The following is a 15,050-nucleotide window of genomic DNA, read 5'->3' as shown; positions in this document are numbered from 1 at the left end:
AACTATTGTAAATTGTGCTGCTATGAACATAGGGGTACATATATCCCTCCTAAGTAGTGTTTTCGGTTTCTTGGGATATATTCCTAGAAGTGGGATTAGTGGGCCAAATGGGAGTTCCATTTTTAACTTTTTGAGGAAACTCCATAATGTCTTCCACAATGGATGCACCAGTTTGCATTTCCACCAGCAGCAGTGCATGAGGGTTCCTTTTTCTCCACATCCTCTCCAGCACTTGTCATTTGTTGATTTGTTGATGGTAGCCATTCTGACAGGTGTGAGGTTGTACCTCATTGTTGTTTTGATTTGCATCTCTTGGATGATTTGTGATTTTGAGCATGTTTTCATATGTCTCTTGGTCTTCTGTATGTCCTCTTTCAAAAAGTGTCTACTTAGGTCCTTTGCCCATTTTTTGATTGGATCGTTTATCTTCCTTTTGTTAAGTTGTATGAGTTCTCTGCAAATTTTGGAGACTAAACCCTTATCTGAAATAGCATTGGTAAATATGTTCTTCCATGCAGTGGGCTTTCTTGTTTTGTTGATGGTTTCTTTTGCTGTGTAGAAGTTTTTTATTTTGATATAGTCCCATTGGTTTATTTTCTCCTTAGTCTCCATTGTCCTAAAAGCTGTGTTAGTAAAGATATTGTTATGACATATGTCTGATATTTTGCTGCCTATGGAGTCTTGTAGGATTTTTATGATTTCTCATCTTATATTTAAGTCCTTTAGCCATTTTGAGTTTGTTTTGTGTATGGTATAAGTTGGTGATAAGTTTCATTTTTTTTTTGCCTGTATCTGACCAAATTTCCCAACACCATTTATTGAAGAGACTTTCTTGACTCCATTGTATGCACTTGCCTCCTTTGTAAAATATTAATTGAGCATAATGGCTTAGGTCAATTTATGGGTTCTTTGATCTGTTCCATTGGTCTATATGTCTGTTCTTGTGCCTGTACCAGGCAGTTTTGAGAACTGTGGCTTGGTAATATAGCTTGATATCTGGTAATGTGATCCCTCCATCTTTGTTCTTCTTTCTCAGGATTGCTGTGGCTATTCAGGGTCTTTTTTTTATTCCAAATGAATTTTTGGAGAGTTTGTTCTAGATCTTTGAAATATGCCATTGGTATTTTAATGGGAATTGCATTGACTCTGTATATTGCTTTGGGTTGCATGGACATTTTAATGATGTTGATTCTACCAATCCATGAACATGGTATGTTCTTCCATCTGTTTATGTCCTCCTCTATGTCTTTTTCAATGTCCTGTAGTTTTCTGAGTACAGGTCTTTTACCTCCTTAGTTAAGTTTATTCCTAGGTATTTTAATTTTTTTATTGCAATGGTAAATGGGATTTTCTTTTTAAGTTTCTCTTTCTGTGAGCTCATTATTGGTGTATAAAAAGGCCATAGATTTCTGGGTGTTAATTTTATATACTGCTACATTGCTGAATTCATTTATTAGGTCTAGTAGTTTTTTGATGGAGTCTTTGGGGTTTTCTATGTATAGATCATGTCATCTATGAATAAGGACAGTTTTACTTCTTTTCCCTTTGGATGCCTTTTATTTCTTCTTCTTGTCTGATCGCTATGGCTAGCATTTCCAATACTATATAGAACAGGAGTGTTGAAAGTGGGCATCCTTGTCTTATTTCTGTTCTTAGGGGAAATGGATTTAGTTTTTTTTCCCATTGAGTATGATGTTGACTGTAGGTTTGTCATAAAAGGCTTTCATTATGTTGAGGTATGATCCCTCTATTCCCACTTTGCTGAAGTTTTTAATCAAGAAAGGGTGTTGGATTTTGTCAAATGCTTTTTCTGCATCGATTGATATGATTATGTGATTTTTGTCTCTCAATTTGTTTATGTGATGTATCACACTTATTGATTTGCAGATATTGTATACCATCCTTGCATCCCTGGAATAAATTCCACTTTTTCATGGTGTATGACCTTCCTAATGTAATGCTGGACTCGATTTGCTAGAATTTTGTTGAGGATTTTAGCATCTATGTTCATCAAGGATATTGGCCTGTACTCTTTTTTTGCGCTGTCTTTGTCTGTTTTCAGAATTAGGTTAATGCTGGCTTCATAGAAAGAGCTTGGGAGTGTGCCTTCCTCCTAAATTTTTTGGAATAGTCTGAGGAGGATAGTTCTTCTTTGAATGCTTGGTAGAACTCTCCTGTAAAGCTGTCCAGACCAGAACTTTTGTTTGCTGGAAGATTTTTGATCACTGCTTCAATTTCTTCAGTAGTTATCAGCCTATTCAAATTTTTTTATTCTTCCTGATTGAGTTTTGGGAACTTGTATTTTTCTAAGAATATGTCCATTTTTCTACGTTGTCCATTTTGTTGGAATAGAGTTGTTCATAGTATTTTTTCATAATCGTTTGTATTTCTGTGGGATTGGTTGTTACTTCACCTCTTTCATTTCTGATTTTGTTTATTTGGGTCCTCTCTATTTGCCTTTTGACGAGCCTGGCTAGAGGTTCATTAATCTTGGTTATCCTTTTCAAAGAACTAGCTCTTGGTTTTGTTGATCTTTTATACTTTTTTTTTTTGTCTCTATGTCATTTATTTCCACTCTGATCTTTATTATTTCCCTCTTTTTGCATAGGTGGGCTTTTCTTATTGCTCTCTTTCTAACTCTTTGATTTGTAGGGTTAAATAATTTATTATCTTTTATTTTTCTTGTTTTTTGAGGTAGGCCTGTGGAGCTATGAACTTCCTTCTCAAGACTGCTTTCACTGTGTCCCATAGATTTTGGATTGTTGTATTTTCATTGTCGTTTGTTACCAGGATGCTTTTTATTTCTTCTTTGATCTCTTTGGTAACCCAAGTGTTGTTTAATAGTATGCTAATTAGCCTCCAAGTGTTTGATTTTTTTCATTGTTTTTAATATAGTTGATTTCTAATTTCATGCCATTATGATCTGAGAAGATGCTTGATATGATTTCTATCTTCTTGAATTTGAAGAGACTTTTCCTGTGTCCCAATATGTGGTCTATCTTTGAAAATGACCTGTGTGCATTTGAGAAGAATGTATATTCTGTGGCTTTGGGGTGAAATGTTCTATAGATGTCAATTAATTCCATCTGATCTAGTGAGTCATTTAGGATAGATGTTTCTTTGCTGATTTTTTGTTTAGAGGATTTATCCAGTGGTGTTAGTAGGGTATTAAAGTCCCTTACTATGACTGTATAGCTGTTGACCTCTCCCTTGATGTCTTCCAGAAGTTTTCTTACGCATTTGGGTGCTCCTGTATTGAGTGCATATATGTTTATCATAGTTATGTCTTCTTGTTAAATTGTTCCCTTTAGTATTATGAAGTGGCATTTCTTATCTCTGGTTATGGCATTTACTTTGAGGTCTAATTTGTCAGATATAAGTATTGCTACCCCAGCTTTTTTTTTCATTTCCATTCGCTTGAAAATTTCTTTTTCCATCCCTTCACTATCAGTTTGTGTGAGTGCTTTGTTCTGAGGTGGGTCTCTGGTACACAGCAGATATATGGGTCATGTTTTCTCATCCATTCAGCTAATCTATGTCTTTTGATTGGGGCATTTAATCCATTTACATTTAAAGTTATTATCGATAGGTACTTGTTTGTCGCCATTTTTATTATTTATGCCTGTGTTTCTTCTTCCCTTCCTATTCCTTCTTTTTATAGCAGTCCCTTTAGCATTTCTTGCATTGCTGGTTTGCTGGTAATAAACTCCCTTAGTCCTTTTTTGTCTGTGAAGCTCCTGATTTCACCTTCAATTTTGATTGATAGCCTTGCTGGTTATAGTATTCTTGGATTCAGACCCTTGCTGTGCATGACTTTGTATATTTCATTCCATTCCCTTCTGGCCTCATGTGTTTCTGTTGAGAAATCAGTCACTAGTCTGATGGGGGAATCCCTTGTAGATCACTTTCTGCCTCTCTCTGTCAGCCTTTAAGATTCTTACTTTGTCGTTGGTGTTTGCCAATTTAATTATAATGTGTCTTGGTGTCAGTCTTTTTGGGTTCACCTTGTTTGGGACTCTGTGAGCTTCTTGGACTTGTGTGAGTGTTTTCTTCCCAACATTAGGGAAGTTTTCTGTCATTATTTCTTCAAACAGGTTTTCTATTCCTTGTTCAGTTTCCTCTCCTTCTGTCACCCCTATTATGCAAATGTTGTTTCATTTTGTGTTGTCTCAAAGCTCCCTTAGGCTCTCCTCCTGTTTTATTAAGTGTTTTTTTTTTTTCTTTCCAGTTGCTGCTCTGCTTGGGTATTTTTTCCTACCTTGTCTTCTGGATCACTGATGCAGTCTTCCACTTCTTCTAATCTGCTATTGATGTTTTCTATTGTATTCTTTATTGCAGCGATGTCATTCTTCATTTCTTTTTGGTACTTCATTTCCTCTTGGTTTCTTACGCATGTTGTTAAATTTGTCTTCCAATCTTTTCAGTGTCCTTATGACCATTGTTCTGAATTCTTTCTCTGAAATATTGCTTGCTTCCATTTTGTTTACTTCCTTTTCTGGTGATTCCTCCTTTTCTTTTGTATGGAGGGTGTTTCTTTGTCTCTCCATTTTCCCTACTCTCAGGGTGTCTGGTTATGAAGTTCACTCTCTACTGCGATGACTTAAAGGCACAAAATACAACATGACAAGACACAAGACAGAGGGCACCAAACACGAATGTATTCATGATACCAATAACCTCAAATAAAGGTGACCACCAGAGAAAAGAGAATTAGGGGAGAGAAAAGAGTGCAAAAATGATATTGAGAAAGAGAAAAAGCTAAGAGAGAAAAGAAAGAGAAGAAAAAAGAAGGGGAAGAAGTATATGTATATGGGGAGAAAACTCAAAAAACCCGACAACTAATCCAAAAAATGCAAACAACAAATACCCAAAAAAGAAGGAGGGAAGCAGAATCTGAAGAGGCAGAACTTATTTTCAGCATGAAAGGTCAAGTAATTGAATGAATGGGGAAATAGCCACAATTCAGTATAGAGGAGGGAGAAAGAGAGTGAGTGTATAAGAAGAAAAGTAAAAAGCAAAATACAAAAAAATTGAAATATATATATATGAAAATTTGTATATATGTGTATAATTTTTTCCCCTTTCTTTAGTCTATCTATCTATGTATTCATCTATTTTTGGAAAAGGATAATAGAGAGTAGATAGTCCTGAGTTGGTCATTGAAACTAATTAAGTTATTAGTAGAAGAAGAGAACAAGCAAGGGGAGAAAAAAAAAAGCATAAAAAAACAGAAAAAAACCCAAACTAATAAACAATCCAACAAACAAACAACAACAAGACAGGAAGAAAGAAAAAAGAAAAAAAATTTGACTAGTGAAGAAAGAGAAAAGAGAAGTGTGCATGGACTTGGAGTAGGGGATAGGAAATCAGATATATGAGTAAGGTCAATTTTTAACAGGGAGTAAAAAGAAATGGTAGAGAAAAACTAAAGCAGGAACAAGGTAAGAGAAACAGGATGAAAAAGGGAAAAGTGAGGAAAAAAGTGTTGGCATAAAGGAAAAATCGAGATAGAGTAAAATAATGCTAAAATAAAAATAAAAATAGAATGTAGAACACTAATCCAATAAAATTAAAATAAAATAAAGAAAAAATAAAATAAAACTTTAGAAAATGGCGACATAATAGTAATAATAATTAAAAATAACAATATAATAATAAAAATGTAAAATAAAGTGAAAAAATGTTAGTTTCTTAAGTAAAAGATAAAAAATAAAAAAGTGAAGTAGTGAAGTTCATTCGCTTCAGAGGAGCTTCAATGACCCATGGTTTTAAGACCTTCTCTACTGTTCTGCCTGGCATATCTGTTTCCTGTTAGTAAGTCAGTACAGTGTTGAAGTTCCCAGAGATCCACCGCTCCTCTGTGTCATAAGCCACAGCCTTGATTTCAAGCAGGTGGACTCACTCTGCTCACTTTGTTTCTCTGCCTGCCTTCAGTTGTATTTGCACAAGCATCTATTCTGACACAGCTCCTGGGTGGCGGTGTTTCTGTATTAGTTTCTGGGACCAAATGGCCCCTCAACCCAGTCCCCTAGGGCTCCCTGGGGGTGTTTAGGCCTTTCCTTTCCCTGCTGCACTTAAGACTGGATTGGAGGGATGGACTGTCCCAGAGCTGGTTTCCTGCTCATTTCTCCCTATTCTTCTCCCCAATTTCCACAAAAACCACCTTCCTCTGAAGTGTTGGTGAGTGTTTTTAATTGGAAGATCCATGTACTGGGTTTAGCAAACAAAAGCAAGGAAGTAAAAAGGACAAAGCAACTGTGCTGCCTCGCATCTTTCTCCCCCCGGCACTGCACAGCCAATATTGAACTTCAGGCTGCCTTTCTGGGCACAGTCTCCCATGGCTGTGAGCTTAGATCTAGCGTCCCCCACTTCCAGCAGCCCTGTGGACCCCCTTCCACATTTGAGGGCTACACTGACCCCAAGGGCCACAGATTTGGTGCAGTAGAGTCTCCCTCTGGGATTCTAGTCCCAGCTGCATGCGTTTCTCCCCCCAGCCCAGACCCAGATCCCACCTCTCTCCAGGCGATCTGATACAGAGAACATTTTGATGGTTGCCAAATGGGAGGGGGAGGGAAGCTGGATGAAAAAGGTGAAGGGATTAAGAATTACAAATTGAAAGTTACAAAATAGTCAAGGGGATGTAAACTACAGCATAGGGGATTTCCTATATAATAAAATGCTAATATGCAAATTGACCAAACAGCAGAATGACCGGTCACTATGACGTGCACTGATCACCAGAAGGCAAACGCTCAGTACAGGAGCAGTTCCCTGGTGATCAGTGTGCACCCACAGGGGGAGTGCCACTCAGCCAGAAGCTGGGCTCATGGCTGACGAGCGCAGCGGTGGTGGCAGGAGCCTCTTCTGCTTCTGCGGTAGCAGTAAGGATGTCAGGGAGTGGCCTAGCCATCAGTCAGACATCCCTCAAGGGCTCCTGGACTGTAAGAGGGTGCAGGCTGGGCTGAAGGACCACCCCCCGATGAGTGTACAAATTTCATGCACCAGGCCTCTAGTCAATACTACTGTAATAGTATGTATGGTGTACTAGAGTTACTGGGGGGCTTACTTTGAAAGTTATATAAGTGTATAACCATTATGCTGCATATTTGAAACTAATATAACATTGAATGTCAGTTGTAATTGAAAGAAATTTAAAATTTAACATTTAATTTTTTCCCTAATACTTTGCATTTTTTAATCATAATTATTTAATATCAAGAAAATGTAAACATTTTTTCACCAAGTCCTATGTTAATGCCACAAAATCCACTCTTATTTATTCCAATGAGGCATATAAATATTAACATTTTCTGTGTGGGCCATCATGGGAACAGGTTTGAGAACTGCTATGCATAATGCCTATTTGTGTCTTAAATTGTTTCTAATCTGCTTATCTGAGTGTCCTTCTAACAATATCTATGTTCATGTGTTTATATGTGTGTGAGTGTGCATGTTTAGGTGTATCTTGCAAATTTCCTAGGGAAAATATATATTACTAGAGGTCCGGTACATTAATTCATGCACAGGTGGGGTCCCTTGGCCTGGCCGGGGACTGGTGCTGATGTGGGGGGTGACCGGCTGGGGAAGGGACCGCGGGATGTTGGCTGGCCGGCCCCCCTGGGGCTGATCGGGTGGGTTCCTGCATTGAATGTCTGCCCCCTGGTAGTCAGTGTGCATCATAGCAACTGGTTGACCAGTCATTCAGCCGCTTAGGCTTTTATAAACATAGACTAGAGCAGTGATGGCGACCTTTTGAGCTCAGCGTGTCAGCATTTTGAAAAACCCTAACTTAACTCTGGTGACGTGTCACATATAGAAATGTTTTGATATTTGCAACCATAGTAAAACAAAGACTTATATTTTTGATATTTATGTTATACATTTAAATGCCATTTAACAAAGAAAAATCAACCAAAAAAAATGAGTTCACGTGTCACCTCGGACATGCATGTCATAGGTTCGCCATCACTGGACTAGAGGCCTGGTGCATGAAAATTCGTGCCCTCTGTGTTGGGGGGGGGGTCTCTCAATCCAGTCTGCATGCTCTCACAATTTAGGACCCCATAGGGAGGGGCCAAGAGGCCAGTCTGATCACAGCATGGCTCTGGCTCCCCAGAGCCTGCGGGCGGGGGGAGGGACCAAGAGGCCAGTCCAATGGCAGCATGGCTCTGTTCCCACAGCTCCTTCCTGCCGCCATGCCATGGTATGGGGCCCACAGCTCTTCCTGCTTCCACACTGTGGGCAGCCAGGACCCAGCACCGACTCCCACATCGGCCGCTGGGACCCAGGACCGACTCTTGCCATGCCACCGGGACCCAGGACCGACTTCTGCTGTGCCAGCTGGGACCCAGGACCAACTCCCACCACAGGCCACCAGGACCCAGGACTGACTTCTGCCACGCCGCCCGGGACCCTAACCTGGTGTTTGGTCATTCATCCAATGTTTCAGTTGTGATGGACCCTGGCTCTTTATATATTAGGATATTTAATGTTGATTCAATTCCAGGAAATGTTCAAAGTGCTTTACAAATATAAACATATTTCATCATCACCACAAACCTATGAGTTACATCCTTTTTTATCTCCATTTTATAGGTGAAACTGATACAAAGCAGTAACTTGCCCAAAGTCACACTGCTAGTAATTGGTAGAGCTAAAGGAGGATTAATTAACTGTTTGATAAATATTTTCTATTGTTATGTTCATTAAAAGTAATATTGAATTGTTTAGAAAGTTTAATCTATTTCAACTTCTTTGTTTATGTTTTATTAAAACTATATAATTTTGAAACAAGCTTTTAAAACTTATTTTATTTTTTTTATTCTGGTAATAATGCTTATTAGAGATTAACCCACTTAATGCATTTTAAGCGTACACTGGAGAAGCCCTCTCACTGCAGACACAGCGGACTCTCATAGCCAGTTAGCCTGGAGGTCGAATCACCCCCGGTATTGCCGACAACAATCAAGGCTTAACTACAACAAGACTGCGCACAAAGACCACTAGGGGGTGCACCAAGAAAGCATAAAAAATGCGGAGACAAAGAAACAGGACAAAACTGTCAATGGAGGATATTGAGTTCAGAACCACACTTTTAAGGTCTCTTAAGAACTGTCTAGAAGCCGCCAATAAATGTAGTGAGATCCTCAAGAAAACTAATGAGACCCTCAATGTTATGATAAAGAACCAACTAGAAATTAAGCATACACAGACTGAAATAACGAATACAGACTCCCAACAGCAGACCAGAGGAGCGCAAGAATCAAGGCAAAGATTTGAAATGCGAAGAAGCAAAAAACACCCAACCAGAAAAGCAAAATGAAAAAAGAATCCGAAAATACGAAGATAGTGTAAGGAGCCTCTGGGACAGTTTCAAGCATACCAACATCAGAATTATAGGGGTGCCAGAAGATGAGAGAGAGCAAGATATTGAAAACCTATTTGAAGAAATAATGACAGAAAACTTCCCCCTCCTGGTGAAAGAAATAGACTTACAGGTCCAGGAAGCGCAGAGAACCCCAAACAAAGGAATATAAAGAGGAAAACACCAAGACACATCATAATTAAAATGTCAAGAGCAAAAGACAAAGAGAGAATCTTAAAAGCAGCAAGAGAAAGAAACTCAGTTACCTACAAGGGAATACCCATACGACTGTCAGCTGATTTCTCAACCGAAACTTTGCAGGCCAGAAGGGAATGGCAAGAAATATTCAAAGTGATGAATACCAAGAACCGACAACCAAGATTACTTTATCCAGCAAAGCTATCATTCAGAATTGAAGGTCAGATAAAGAGCTTCACAGATAAGGAAAAGCTAAAGGAGTTCATCACCACCAAACCAGTATTATATGAAATGCTGAAAGGTATCCTTTAAGAAGAGAAAGAAGAAGAAAAAGGTAAAGATACAAACTATGAACAACAAACATGCATCTATCAACAAGTGAATCTAAGAATCGAGTGAATAAATAATCTGGTGATCATAATAGAATCAGGGACACAGAAAAGGAATGGACTGACTATTCTTTGCGGGAGGAGACTGGACAAAAATCGTGCATCTATGGATGAGGACAGTGGGTGGGGAGTGAGGGCGGAGGGTGGGGCGGAAACTGGGAGGAGGGGAGTTATGGGGGAAAAAAGAGGAACAAATGTAATAATCTGAACAATAAAGATTTAATTAAAAAAAAAAAAGAACAGAGGAGAATGAACCGTCATGCTGAGGGCTGCATGCTACTGCATCTAGATCAATACATCGGCTACGTGCTAACAGCTGCCTCTGTCTCGGCAGCACTGAGTGTCAGCCGCACTTTGAGAGGAATCTGAATGGACCCGCGTGTAATCTGCTCTGAAAACCATTTGTATAGTGTGTTTCATTTTTTAATGTGTGAAATAAAGAAAATTAAAGGATTTCTGTAAAACAATAAATAAATAAAATCAACTGGTATAGACCTAGCCGGTTTGGCTCAGAAAAAAGAAAGAAAGAAAGAAAAAAAAAAGCGTACACTGCAGTATTGTTAACTGCAGGCACAATGTTGTAGAGCAGCTCTCTGGAACTTATTTGTCTTCCAACACTAAACCTTCATACCAATTGGATAACTCACCATCTCCCCCTTCTTTGATTGTATGTCCCTGTTTATTCTGTTTCCCTATTCATTCCTGTGTTGCATGAATATTTTTCATTTGTTATTATTACTGCAAGCATGGTGCAAATAGCCAAATGCTATTTATGCTTTGAAATATTAAGTGCCCACTTGTTACATTTGTATTAATAAAAATTGTGCATAATAAAAATTATAGAATACATTGAAAACTTCTCTCTCATAAGACACTACTATGAATGTGGCAAACTTCTTTAAAGGACTTGCATTTAAAAGCTCCATTAACAACAAGAATTCTTTCTCTTTTCACAACCAGATACCCAGTAAATGGCTGAATTATGTATCATTGGCTTATTCCTCTACACAGACATAATACAGTTATGACAATGTATGCACTCAGGCAACCCAAACCCAAGACATACCTGTGTACTGATGCAAATTGTTGATTATCTTCTGCAATTGGCGCTTCCTAGGGCTGAATTTGAAAATTATATCATAGTGATATAAGAAATTGAAAGTGCGGTGATAGATGATTTCACTGCCTTCATTTATCCCGTTAGTATAATGGTCCTGGGTGCTAGGGGGAAAGTGGAGATAGCATGTCAATAGGTGACTCTGATAATGACAAACAAATGTGGGTTGTTGGTTTTTTTGCCCTCCTGTCACTAACATGTTTATCTGGCAGTTGGTCTCCTGGCTGAAAGTGCATTTCATGAGCGTGTCCAGGCTCATCAAGCTGATGTCCTCAAAAACCTCCAGAACTGATTCCTGAGTGCCACAAATCTTCTCCCATTTATCCTGAAACAGGAAGTCAAGATCAACATCACCATCCAAGTGCCTTTGTGTGACCCTGCCCTTACGATGTAAGGGAGACAACCCTAACCTAGCAGGAGCCAAAATTCATACAAGCAAACAAGCTAAACGTTTACTTAGCATCAGGAAGGGGGGAAAATGCACCCAGCTGGGTGAGAAAGAGCATGGAGCCAACCAGATGCCCAGTAAATGGCTGAATTAAGTATCGTTGGCCTTTCAGTTATTACCATAACTCTGCCTTTAAACAGATAAGATCCTATTGAAACAGATAATCCCTGATACTAGACCCATAATTACAAGGAGTCTGCCCAGGGCTTCCTCTACCTTCAGTCCCCAAACTGTTAGGCTCCCTCACCCCATTACTACTTCCATCCACCATAATTGTACTTAGAATAAACTTGGAACATTAAAAGTAAAAATACTAATAAGTCTAAATGTTTAAGTTCGGAGCAACTGACATTTATTGAGTGACAATACCTATAGCTAGGTGCTAAGGATTTGGAGGCCACACAAAAAAAGGCAAAGAGATGTTTTTAAAGTTTTTACCTAAGTGTCAACTGTTTAGTCAATTGCTATCACCCTGAATGATGTAAGTTTTACCGAGTACAGAACTCAGAAGACTAAAAATGGAACTCCCATTTGACCCAGTGATCCCACTACTAGGAATATATCCCAAGAAACCAGAAACGCCAATCAGAAAGGATATATGCACCCCTATGTTCATAGCAGCACAATTCACCATAGCTAAGATTTGGAAACAGCCTAAGTGCCCATCAGCAGATGAGTGGATTAGAAAACTGTGGTACATATACACAATGGAATACTATGCTGCGGTAAAAAAAAAGGAACTCTTGCCTTTTGCAACAGCATGGATGGAACTGGAGAGCATTATGCTAAGTGAAATAAGCCAGTCAGAGAAAGATAAATACCACATGATCTCACTCATTTGTGGATTATAGAGAACAACATAGACTGATGAAAAGGGACAGACTCAAAGACTGAGAAACAGCAATCAGGCTATCAATCCCCAGAAGGAAAGTAGGGGAGGGCGGGGGTAAGGGGAAGAGATCAACCGAAGGACTTGTATACATGTATATAAGCCATACCAATGGACATGGACAACAGGGGGATGGTAGCATGAGTGTGTGTGGGGGGGAGGTTGGGGGTTAATGGGGGGGATGAGGACACATTTGTAATACCTTAACTAATAATAAAAAAAAAAAGAAAAAAAAGAAGTGAGTTTAGAAGAAAGGAGAACCCAGGGGAGGCTCAATGCTGGAGGCACTTTGGCACAATTCAGCAGAAGGAAGAGCGGTGAGAGGAATCTCAGGGAAATGTGGGACTGAGAAGTGAGGGAGACAGAAATGGTTGACTGAAATGGTGATAAAATCAAAGGCCACCACTGGCTGATATGAAATTGTGAGCCAAGCTGCATAGCACCAGAATCTGAAGAGCATGCCCCCTCTCACTCTAACCTGCACCTCAAGTTCTCTGCCTCGACTGGTACTTACTTACTTTCACCACAGTCCCAGCAGACTGGAGGGAAAATCTGCTTCTCTGAGCTTGGCTGAGAACCCAGCCAATCAGTGGTTCTCTCGTGCAGAAAGAAATAGGCATGCAGATGAAGGTGGAAGAAAACTTTGGCTTGTTTATGGGTTGGAAGTGTTTCCAATGAAACTGTCTTAGTACATTATTAGTCTGATTTTTAAATAAGTACAATTTAAAAATGTATCATTCACACCTGGAGTTTATGAATAGAACTCATTTATAAACCAGGGACTGCCCATAGGAACAGTCCTCCGCATCCTCTCATGCCCCTTTGGAAGAGTGCAAATCAGCTCCTAATGATCCTCCTTGAGGAAACTCACATCTGTGACTTTAATGTAGACACTTATCATTTGCCTGGTAATTTATGGCTACCAGGCAAGTCCATTACAACCTCCAAACATTTGTTCATACTAACCTAACTCACTCTGCCTAAGTTTCCTCATCCATATTATTCACATATTCAAGTCCAGCTCAGAGTTCATGATAAATGTGTCTCCTCTGAATTTGAAGCAATTATAGCTACTCCAGATTTCCTTACCTGCCATCTATAGCATTTACCATTGGAATCTTACTACTTTGATTTACTGCCATAGGATCTCAAAATATATCTAAGACAGTCAACCAGATCTTCCTCTTTTTTATCACTCCAAAAAACATAGCAAAGGCTTACATAGACACCTCTTGCTTAGGGGGTACTTGTGCATTGGTTGATTTCTAGAAATCATCCCCCTTTGACTTTCACTACCCACTACACATATGTCTAATCCATTTCCTGTTGTAAGTATTTTGCAACACATCAGAACACTTTTTTTTCTTTTTTATTGATTTTTTACAGAGAGGAAGGGAGAGGGATAGAGAGTTAGAAACATTGATGAGAGAGAAACATCCATTAGCTGCCTCCTGCACACTCCCTACTGGGGGTGTGCCCGAAACCAAGGTACATGCCCTTTACTAGAATTGAACCTGGGACCCTTCAGTCTGCAGGCCGATGCTCTAGCCACTGAGCCAAACCGGTCAGGCAGGGCCACATCAGAACACTTTTATCCCTTCACTTACCAGCATTACGTTTACAGACTGGGCCATCACGCTGGTGTGGGATTTCAGGATGTTAAAATTGAATGCAGGAGTTATTAGGCGCCGGTGCTGGAACCACCTGATTCCATTTAGACTCAGTAGTCCTTCTCCTTGAGACATAAGAGGCACAAATGCATTTTATTAGAAGGAGAGGTGAGGAACAGACATCATGGAGTGACCATGATGTACAGTCAGGACGTAATAGAATGTCAAAGTAGTGCTCATATATTAAGATCAAGGTCAATTTTGATGCTTACATCTGCAATGAATGTAGTTAGCATTGTCAGCAATCCACTTTACGAAACCTTATGATAGTGTTCATACTGAAATCAGCAGTTACTACCTGTGTAATAATTGAGTAAGCCACTTAACCTTCCTAAGGCTTGATTTTCTCAATGACCAAGTGTGATAATAAATATCTACTTCACTGTGTTTCTGTGCATATTAAATGAAGATGTATATGTAAGGCACCTTGCCTGGTCTCTAGCTGACAGTGGAGACACAGCAGATATTCATCTTCTCTCACTCCAAACCAACCCATAAACTATACTGTGAACACAAAATTCATAAGGAACTGGACAAGAGTGTCCATTATGTCCCCAGATAGCTCCTCCTTGAGCCCTTGTCAGTGCTTCCCACCCATGAATGATACAAACAGAAAACACTCATCAAGGCTAGTGCCTCATAATCTTCTGTTACCAGGGAGGTCATTAAAGATTTGGCTTTAAAAGAAACTTAAAGCATATCCTATATAATAAAAGCCTAATATGCTAAGTGTCTGGTTGACCAGTCAGCCAGTCAACCAATCAAAGTGTAATATGCTAATGATATGCTAAGGCCACCCAACTGCTCGCTATGACTCGCACCAACCATTGACAGTTGACTTGTTGATCAGTCCCTATACCACCAGGGGACAGACACTCCAACTGGAAGGCTAGCTTGCTGCTGGGGTCTGGCTGATTGGGACTTAGTGAGACAGGCCGGACATGCCCTGGAGCCCTCTCGCGGTCCCTCCCTGGC

General features: G+C 39.5%; 1 protein-coding gene across 1 annotated transcript in view; it reads right to left on the bottom strand.

Moving 5' to 3' along the window:
- Positions 1–15,050, bottom strand: part of LOC118675010 (cytochrome P450 4X1) — a 47,529-nt gene that overhangs the window by 18,006 nt on the left and 14,473 nt on the right. Inside the window, exons 4-6 of the mRNA XM_036347131.1 lie at positions 14,013–14,140; positions 11,266–11,393; positions 11,018–11,172 (exon numbers count right to left, since the gene is read on the bottom strand). Coding sequence (XP_036203024.1) covers positions 11,018–11,172; positions 11,266–11,393; positions 14,013–14,140 — 411 coding nt within the window. The remainder of the gene's footprint in view (positions 1–11,017; positions 11,173–11,265; positions 11,394–14,012; positions 14,141–15,050) is intronic.

This window comes from Myotis myotis, unplaced genomic scaffold (assembly GCF_014108235.1).
Source record: "Myotis myotis isolate mMyoMyo1 unplaced genomic scaffold, mMyoMyo1.p scaffold_m19_p_2, whole genome shotgun sequence".
Classification (NCBI taxonomy): domain Eukaryota; kingdom Metazoa; phylum Chordata; class Mammalia; order Chiroptera; family Vespertilionidae; genus Myotis; species Myotis myotis.
This window is presented reverse-complemented; position numbering and strand designations above follow the sequence as displayed.